The following is a 10,651-nucleotide window of genomic DNA, read 5'->3' as shown; positions in this document are numbered from 1 at the left end:
CAGAAGCAGAGAATCTGTTCATCTTTGAACACTGCAAAGAAATGTCTGAATCTGCAGCGAGTCAGTGTGTGGATCAGTTCAGCTGTCCAGTCTGTCTGGATCCTCTGAAGGAGCCGGTGACGATTCCCTGTGGACACAGTTACTGTATGAGCTGTATTACTGACTGCTGGGGCCAGAAGGAGCAGGGGCCGCCGTACCGCTGTCCCCAATGCAGAGAGAGCTTCAGTCAGAGACCTCTACTGAAGAAGAACACTCTGATAGCTGAGATGATGGAGACGCTGCAGAAGACGTCTCTACAAACGGCTGCTGTGGAGTGTGATGTTTGCACTACAGAGAAGAACAGAGCTGTAAAGTCCTGTCTGCAGTGCTTGGCCTCCTTCTGTCAAACTCACCTGCAGCTTCACTATCAATCTCCTGCGTTTATGAAGCACAAACTAGTCCAAGCTTCCAGAGACATTCAGGAGAACATCTGTCTCAGTCATGGGAAACTACTGGAGATTTACTGCCAGGATGATCATCAATGCATTTGTTGTTTGTGTACTGATAATCATAAAGGACACAGTGTGGTGTCTGTGGATTCAAAATGGACTAGTAAAAAGGTAATCAATGTTTATCAGGTAGTTGTCAATTTTTCTTGAGTTGATAATAGTCCAAAAAAAAGTTTTTATTACTAATTTAAATGAAATAGTACCTAACCTTTGTATGTTAACATCTTCAGAAAGAGTTAAAGGAAATAAAGGTGTCGTGTCAGAAGCTGATCCAGGAGCGAGAGAGAGGTCAGCGGGAACTCAGTGAAGCTGTGAAGCTTCTTAAAGTATGTTTCTTCATGTGTTCTCTAGTTTCAAAGTTTGTTTGACACACAAAAAAAGTAGATTTTAAAAATTCAATAAAAGTACATGATGACCGACTGATGAATTTTGAGTTAAAAAACTGCTATAAGAATTGTGACATGCAATTCATAGAGTTCTTATTGAGACTTCTGTCAATTTTGGAGCTTGACTGCCACTCATTTACTTTCTACATGCATTGTTTTGAGTCACAACAATGATCTACATGATCAGATCTTTGTGTCTCCGTCAGAGTTCAGCGCTAGAGAGCATGGAGGACATTGAGAAGGTCTTCACTGAGCTCATCTGCTCTCTGGAGAAGAAACGCTCTGAGATTAAAGAGCAGATCAGAGCTCAGGAGAAGACTGAGATAGATCGAGCAGAGGAACTTCACAAACATCTGGATCAAGAGCTGACAGAACTCAGAAAAAGACAAGCAGAGATTGACAAAGTTCTGATTACTGATGATCAGATCCAGTGTCTGAAGGTAATTTAATTTCTTTCATCAGTATTGATGTTTCTATTCGTACTGTTTCAAATTGTAAATTGTCTTGTTTACATAACAAGCAGAGCTGTATTTGTCTCATTTCAGAGCTGTCAGTCTGTGTGTGTTTTACCCTCATTTGAAGACGTTCCCATCACTCAACACACTCATCTGTCTTTTAAAGACATTTCAGTCTCAGCATTTAAGGAGGTTTTGGAGGACGCCTGTCAACAGCAATCAGCCAGAATATCTCGAGATGGTCCCATTTTTTGTATCTATTTATATTTTTTATTAATCTGATGTAAACCTGATATAAAATCAATGGAAATCATCTATGCAATGTCCTCACTAATATAGTCAAGTCATCTTCATTTATATAGCGCTTTTAACAATGGATTGTTTCAAAGCAGCTTTACAGAGATAAACACATAATTTAAGGTAACAGAGATGGTTTTTGCTTTATAGCGGTTCTTGAATAATGTTATTTCCAGCTAAAGTTCATTTTGATTGATTCACCTCCGTCGAAATGATCAGACTTTAAACGCGAACCTGTGATTAACGCTGACGGCGTTCACATGCACATTCAGAATTGATTCTATAGTTATGTGCTTTTGAAAATATGTGCGCAGGTTTGTAATTCCATACAACCCAGCCTAAACAAACTACTTGTCTTGCCTATAAATTTTGATACAGAATTTAGTTTTATTTTATCACTTCGGGGTACGCGAATCGAAATTTACAACGCTTTAGTGAAACAAACATGTGTGTTTGTGTATGGTATCATGGTATTTAAAATTGTATTTATAAGTAACCAATACATTTTCTTTGTTTTTGCCTTTTCAGTGTTAAATGTCCATGTTGCACAGTCTCCAGAACCAAACACTCGAAGTGATTGTTTGCAATGTAAGTTGATTGAGATGCATTTTCTCAAATGTTTCTGACACAAACGTATCCCACTAAATTTGACCCTCTAGAATGTGACAGTTATATATATATATATATATATATATATATATACATACACACACACACACTGTTACGACCCTTCTTAGATTTTAGCCGTCTAGGGCGTTAGAAGGGGAACATCAATCATCCCTCGACAATAATTACCAAAAGAACACTGGGAAGTGAGTGAAGCAAAGGCAGTAGAATACTTAAGGGTTTTTATTGCTGGCCACAACCGGTCAAAAAGAGTTCTCCACAAAATATATGTATTTCACAAGTACATATATTTATAAAGAAACACTTCAAACAAATAATTGTCAATCAATAAAGTAACATAAACATACCAGCAAAATATATATTAATTCTGGGAAAGGAAAAGGGCAACTGGACAGTGCCAACTCAAAGAAATGAATAAAAAGAAAACAATCTTTCTTACCCGTTTTTAGTCTAACCTAACTAACCAAAATAAAATGTAGAAAAGAAAAGTCTTCGACGTCCGCGACGTCGTATGCTTCCCTACTCTAACTAACCAAAACAAAAATACAACGGTGGCACTTGTCCCTAAATCTAGTGTGTTTAAACAAAGAAAAATGCTACATGTGCACAATGTATGTCACGTGACATCTTACCTGACCCTTTTCTTTATCCCGTTTTAACAAAGCATCAATACTCAATTCCAGATAACGAGTAAAGGAGTTCAGGTTACAGAACTAACACTGATTCACATGACAAACTTAACATAAACGAACTGATTCAATAATCAAACGAATGTCAACACAAACATAACAAAGAACTAAGCGAACGGTTGCAGTTCACAAAACAAAAGGCTGGCCACATCAATCGCGTTCAGGTGCTCCTTTATAGTTCCCGCATTTCCTGATGATCCCCGTGATTGGATCGCTCTTTCCCTCCTCTCTGATGACAAGCCGCAGAGATGAGCCAATGAGTGTGACCAGGACAACCAATCAGCGCTTCATCTGCGAAAGAGAAAGTAGACCACGGCAGAAACACAAAGAAATACAGAGACACCCAAAGTCGCAGTCTCCTGTAATCACCTTTATTCGTAACACCCCCACAATCAAAAACAAACGTCTACCGTTTGTTAAAATTAATATCTTTCACAAAATAAGATCATAACTCACCCGTCATAAGTTTTCTCAAACTCTGGAAAGAGCATCCGCCAGGACATTCTCAGATCCTTTCTTGTGATGCATTTCAAGATGATAACTCTGTACAAACAGAGCCCAACGCATCAAACGTTGATTCGCATTGTACATCCGAGAAAGAAAAACAAGGGGGTTATGATCCGTATACACAACCGTAGGCAGATTGGAAGAGCCTAGATAAACCTCAAAAAATTGCAGGGCAAACAACAACGCCAAAGTTTCCTTCTCCACCGTAGAATAATTTCCTTGATGTCGATTAAACTTACGAGAGAAAAAACACACGGGATGATCCACGCCATCCCCGCCCTCTTGAAGTAACACTGCTCCCGCACCAACCGCGCTCGCATCAACTTCCAATTTAAAAGGACGATCAAAGTTCGGAGCTGCCAAAACTGGAGTGCTAAACAATAAAGCCTTAGCACTCTCGAATGCAATCTGGCATTCATTAGTCCACACAAAATCTCGTTTTGGACTAAGAAGATTAGTAAGAGGGGTCACTACCGTAGAGAAATTCTTACAAAAGTTGCGATAGTACCCGGCCATACCCAAAAATCGTCTTAACTCTCGACGTGTCTTAGGTACTGGAAATTCCGTAATGGCTACAACTTTCGTTTCAATAGGTTTCACTTGTCCCTGTCCCACCTGTTTACCCAGATATGTAACACTGGCTTGACCAAACACACACTTCGCCAAGTTAAGAGTCAATGAAGCGTTCTCCAACCTCTCAAACACTGTGTGAAGTAAGGACATGTGTTCTGTCCAGTTCTTAGAGAAAATTACCAAATCATCCAGATATGCGTTACAGTTGGGGACACCAGCTAGAACAATCTGGATCAACCTTTGAAACGTAGCAGGTGCGTTTCGCAACCCGAAAGCCATAACATTATACTGTAGAAAACAGTCAGGGGTTACGAACGCAGAGATGTCAGATGTACGCGATGTTAATGGTACTTGCCAGTATCCCTTAAGTAAATCCAGTTTACTAACAAAATTGGCAGAACCTATATTATCCACACAATCTTCCATCCTGGGAAGAGGATAAGAATCAGGTACTGTCACGGCATTCACTTTGCGGTAGTCCGTACAAAAGCGAAACGAACCGTCAGGTTTGTTTACCAAAATGCATGGAGAACTCCATGGACTGCAGCTATGTCGAGCCAATCCGTTTTCCAACAGATACTCAGTCTCCTCCTTCATAACAGATCTCTTAATTGTATTAAGTCGATAAGCATGTTGTTTTATCGGTCTTGCACCACTAACCTCAATATCATGTCGCAACACATTGGTCTGAGTCGGAACATCCGAAAATAAAGTTGGAAAAACAGTGATCAAATCCACCACATCTTGTCGCTGTTCATCAGGTAGATGAGAAAAACGAGAAGACAAGTTAGTTAGAATAGCGGAATTTTCCAACTTATTGCACTGTTGAGGAGTATTTCTCAGCACTAATCCATCTTCATCGGAGTCAGCTTCACTCTCTCCAACAGACATAAATTCCGTCATTATCATAACAGGTGCAGTTTCTACAACTTTTTTTTCAGGATCACATCGCACTTGCTCTCGATCAAAATACTCTTTGAGCATATTAATATGACAAACACGCGTTTTACGTCTTCTCTCTGGGGTTCGTATAACATAGTTTGTCTCACTAAGTTTTCTGACCACTTCATAGGGACCAGTAAATCGAGCCGACAAGGCAGACCCTTGAATAGGTAAGAGCACCAATACACGGTCACCAGTCTTGAAAGAACGTACAACTGCCTTACTGTCGTAACGACTTTTCATCTCACTCTGAGTACTTTTCAAAGCTTTCTGAGCAAGATCGCAAGCGTCATGAAGTCTTTTTCTGAATCGACTGACATAGTCCAAAATATTTACTTTAGACTCTGAATTAGTCTCCAACATCTTATCTTTCAGAACCTTTAATGGACCACGAACAGTATGCCCAAAAACCAACTCGGCTGAGCTAAAACCGAGTGACTCTTGCACTGTTTCACGTATGGCAAACAACACCAAGGGAATTCCCTCGTCCCATTCCTTCTCTGTTTCCATACAGTATTTTCGAAGCATCGCTTTTAAGGTCTGGTGAAATCTCTCAATTACACCTTGACTCTCAGGATGGTATGCACTTGAGACTCTATGTTCTATAGATAAAGATTTAAGAGTCTGAGCAAAAATGCGTGACAAAAAATTCGTTCCTTGGTCTGTCTGAATCACCTTAGGAAGACCAAATGTAGAAAAGAATTTTATCAGCGTTTTCAGAATAACAGGAGCGGTTATTTTTCGTAGCGGTATCGCTTCTGGAAAACGTGTCGCTCTACACATAATAGTGCACAAGTATTGGTTACCTGATTTTGTCTTCGGCAAAGGACCAACACAATCTAGCAGCACTTCCTCAAATGCTTCACCCACAACTGGGATAGGAGATAGTGGAGCGGGAAAAATTATCTGGTTCGGTTTTCCCATTATTTGGCAGGTGTGACAAGTACGACAGAACTTAGAAACATCACGCTTCAAACCCGGCCAAAAGAAATGGTGCAGAACACGATCGTAAGTCTTAGTGATCCCTAAGTGTCCAGATAACACATGTTCATGAGCCAAACATAATACCTGAGTACGAAATGTAACTGGAACCACCACCTGATATACAACATTCCAGTCCAAAACGTCATTGATTCTAGAACACCACTTTCGCATCAATAATCCATCATCCACAAAATATGCAGTATGTCTTTTCTTAGTAGCTTCGAAACTTAGAACAGTCGAAAAACATTTACGCAACGATGGATCTTCTTTTTGTGCTGCAATAATCTGAGAACGAGTGATAGGCAAATCCAACGAATTTGCGTTCCCCAGAACACCTTCTGAAACACTTTCACTTTCCTTTTTCATATTAGCGTTTTGTAAGCATTTCCCTTTTACTTTCGTTTCAGACTCAAAATCTAACATGTCATCAGTTAACATCTGACCCGTCAACGAGTCAGCTAAAGCAACATGATCTGCTTTCGCTAACTGAGCGCGTGTAACAGCACAAGCAGAAAATACGTCAGGATACAGATTAGCCACATCGTCAGAAATCGCACACACATATGGAACATCAGTCACCTCTGGCACGGGCATGACTTGGCCTCCGGCCAAATCATTTCCTAAAATAAAGGTTATTCCTTTCACGGGCAGTGAATCACGAATACCAACCTTTACAAATCCTGAAACTAGTGAACTATTTAAGTACACACGATGCAAAGGAACTGGTACAATTTGCATTTCAATACCACGAACTAGAATATTCGAGCCGCAGTATGATTCCTCAGAAAAAGGTAACACCTTACATACCATAAGTGACTGCATAGCCCCTGTATCTCGAAGAATATGAACTTCTTTCTGATCTTCCACTCTTCCAGACAATGAAACAAAACCTGTCATCACAAACGGTTTATAATTCACATCAGGAATCTCAGTACCATTTGACAATTCAGATGATTGCACTGTCTTGAGTAACGCGACACTTTTAAGAGGCTGCAGCTGCTGCTTTCGTTTCAACACAACACAGTCCGCAATCAAATGTCCCTGCTTATGGCAGTAAAAACATTCTCTCATCTCCTTTGATTGTGAAGTTCCCGTCTTTACTCGGACATTCTGATTAAGTGGAGGGGTGTCGGTCACGCTCTTTTCAGCGCGTGTCACTGAAAAAGCTGTCTTATGCGTGAGTACAAATTCATCTGCCAAGACCGCAGCACGAGACAGTGAATCAACTTTTTGTTCATTTAAGTACACCACCACACGTTCAGAAAGACATGATTTAAATTCCTCCAACAGAATTAATTCTCTCAACGAAACGAAGTTATCAGCTTGGCTTACATTACTCCATCTGTCAAACAGAATACTTTTATCCCTTGCGAATTCTACAAAAGTCTGGTTAGAATTCTTTTTATGGCTTCGAAACTTTTGTCTGTATGCCTCTGGGACTAGCTCATACGCACGTAATATTGCCGATTTCACAGTCTCATACTTTAAACCATCCTCCAAAGAAAGAGTAGAAAAGACTTCTTGCGCCTTTCCTATCAACCTGCACTGCAAAAGAATAGCCCAAACCTCTCTCGGCCAACCGAGTGATAGAGCAATACGCTCAAAAGCATTGAAATATGAGTCCACCTCGGTCTCTCTAAAATGTGGAACTAGCGTAATATGCTTACTGACATCGAATGACCCAGCTGCTAACGATGGAGAAGCTGATGACACTAGTGGTTGAGTATGAACAGAGGACACGGTTGCCAACGGTGGAGTATGAACAGGAGGAACGTTGATATCTCGAGGTGGATGCAGTTGCGCAGCAGAGCTCCCCACAATTTTCATTGCCTCGAGCTCCAACTCTCGCATTTTTATCTGTTTCTCTGCCTCAATTTCAAACTTGCGAATCTGTAATCGCAAATCCAACTCACCCTGACGATTCTGCACTTTCTCTTGTGCTTCCAGCTGCAATCGAGCCAGACGAACTTTCAGTCTCGCGTCTCCCTTTGAATTTATAGAAGTAGGAGAGAACGGTTCAAATTGAGGTAACCCCGTTCTAATTCCTTCCCCTGTTACAGGCGTAAACTCATCGCCCCTCGACGTTTCAATATCCACATCACACTCTACTATATCCCCTTTGTCTGGTACCACAAGCACATTCCTCTCTACTAACTGCTCACGTATAATGGATTTTATTTCCCTCTTAAGAGACTGTCGAACCACAATGATCTGAAAATGTTTCGCGATTGCTAACAAGTCATCCTTTCTGCAGCAATCTAACAATTCTACAGTAGGATTTTCAATAAAACTTTCCAAATCAAACGTTGCCATTATTCCTGCTGATCAAATCTACTAGCCTACTAAAATTATTTATTCACTCACCACATTCCCAGTGTAAAAATAGCAAGGGTGTCTCGGGACAATTAATTAATCAATCCAATATTAATTAATTTCCAGGAAGAGTTAAGATCCCGGACGAGCCCCCATTAATGTTACGACCCTTCTTAGATTTTAGCCGTCTAGGGCGTTAGAAGGGGAACATCAATCATCCCTCGACAATAATTACCAAAAGAACACTGGGAAGTGAGTGAAGCAAAGGCAGTAGAATACTTAAGGGTTTTTATTGCTGGCCACAACCGGTCAAAAAGAGTTCTCCACAAAATATATGTATTTCACAAGTACATATATTTATAAAGAAACACTTCAAACAAATAATTGTCAATCAATAAAGTAACATAAACATACCAGCAAAATATATATTAATTCTGGGAAAGGAAAAGGGCAACTGGACAGTGCCAACTCAAAGAAATGAATAAAAAGAAAACAATCTTTCTTACCCGTTTTTAGTCTAACCTAACTAACCAAAATAAAATGTAGAAAAGAAAAGTCTTCGACGTCCGCGACGTCGTATGCTTCCCTACTCTAACTAACCAAAACAAAAATACAACGGTGGCACTTGTCCCTAAATCTAGTGTGTTTAAACAAAGAAAAATGCTACATGTGCACAATGTATGTCACGTGACATCTTACCTGACCCTTTTCTTTATCCCGTTTTAACAAAGCATCAATACTCAATTCCAGATAACGAGTAAAGGAGTTCAGGTTACAGAACTAACACTGATTCACATGACAAACTTAACATAAACGAACTGATTCAATAATCAAACGAATGTCAACACAAACATAACAAAGAACTAAGCGAACGGTTGCAGTTCACAAAACAAAAGGCTGGCCACATCAATCGCGTTCAGGTGCTCCTTTATAGTTCCCGCATTTCCTGATGATCCCCGTGATTGGATCGCTCTTTCCCTCCTCTCTGATGACAAGCCGCAGAGATGAGCCAATGAGTGTGACCAGGACAACCAATCAGCGCTTCATCTGCGAAAGAGAAAGTAGACCACGGCAGAAACACAAAGAAATACAGAGACACCCAAAGTCGCAGTCTCCTGTAATCACCTTTATTCGTAACACACACACACACTGTAGGTTATGTGGGTTCTTGGGACATGTGTGTTAAAACTCAGGCCAGTGAGACTTTCGTTGGCCGATTGAGGAATCTTCACTGGCGTTCATGATATGTGTGTGTGTATTATTTAAACTTAATTTTTTTGTTTATTTTACATTATTTTAATGTTTGTCCATTTATTTTAATCAGATTTCTGTCAGCTGCATCTGGATCCAAACACTGCAAGGAACTACCTGGTCCTGTCAGATGGAAATAAAAATATTTTAAGCACAAATGTAGTCCAGCAATATCCTGATCACCCAGAGCGATTTGATGAGTTCCCTAATGTCTTGTGTCGAGAGGGTTTGTGCGGTCGCTGTTACTGGGAGGTCGAGTGCAGTGGGAACGACTGTGCTATAGCAGTTTGCTACAAAGGAATCGATCGTAAAAGCAGTGTTGACAGTAGACTTGGCTGCAACAAAGAATCCTGGAGATTGTCCCGGTATCACCAGAATGTCTATTTCATACACGATAAAGCACAGGTCCCAATCTCCTCTGTCTGCTCCTCTAGAATAGGAGTGTATCTGGATCACAGAGCAGGAACTCTGTCCTTCTACAGCGTCTCTGACACAATGACTCTCCTTCACAGAGTCCAGACCACTTTCACTGAACCCTTATACCCTGCGTTTGGGGTTGGTAGAGATTCATCTGTCAGGATCATAGAGCTAGAGAACTTTCACACAGACTGAACAAATATTTCTGAAATAAAACATGCGCTGTTTAAAGGCTAAATATTGGTATATAAAAATCAGTGTTGCATATTTGGTTTCTTTTATATTCAGAGACCCTTTGATTTAAAACAGTACCCACTTTATTTAGACCAACTTGCTCCTCAGAATCACAACCTATAAGTAGGATTAATTATTGATGTAGGCTATATATTTTCTTCTGGGTTTTTAAAATACCTAAATACATAGTTTTGTGTTTTATACTTTGTAGGTCTCTCCGGCTAACTCCCGTTAGGCTATTACTGAGATACTGACAATCAGCTTTGGGCTCACTACCTAAAATTGTGTCCATGCAGATTGCCTGTTGTTCTTGCTACTTTGAGTAATGATAAAGGATGAAGAAAGATTTGTTTTGCCAGAGCTGCAAGTCAGTTATGGTAATGGTCGCTTCGTTTCTGACACTTGCTGTACAGCAGACTGAGCCATCTGACCAATCAGAGCAGAGCAGGCTCACGGAAAGGAGGGATTTAGAGAGACTGAATCTTCTG

The 10,651-nt window shown here is 40.3% G+C and overlaps 1 protein-coding gene across 1 annotated transcript; it reads left to right on the top strand.

The window, feature by feature from the left end:
* LOC130091095 (E3 ubiquitin/ISG15 ligase TRIM25-like) lies at window positions 1-10,376 on the top strand. The gene is made up of 6 exons (XM_056258793.1): window positions 1-599; window positions 719-814; window positions 1,081-1,314; window positions 1,420-1,570; window positions 2,155-2,214; window positions 9,586-10,376. The coding sequence occupies exons 1-6, from the start codon at window positions 42-44 to the stop codon at window positions 10,122-10,124; spliced, it is 1,638 nt and encodes a 545-aa protein (XP_056114768.1). The 5' UTR covers window positions 1-41; the 3' UTR covers window positions 10,125-10,376.
* The last annotated feature ends 275 nt before the right edge of the window (window positions 10,377-10,651 follow it).

Source organism: Rhinichthys klamathensis, unplaced genomic scaffold (genome assembly GCF_029890125.1).
Source record: "Rhinichthys klamathensis goyatoka isolate OS25496 unplaced genomic scaffold, OSU_Roscu_1.1 h1tg000159l_1, whole genome shotgun sequence".
Taxonomy (NCBI): Eukaryota; Metazoa; Chordata; class Actinopteri; order Cypriniformes; family Leuciscidae; genus Rhinichthys; species Rhinichthys klamathensis.
Note: the sequence above shows the minus strand (reverse complement) of the source record. Positions and strands in the feature narration are given on the sequence as shown.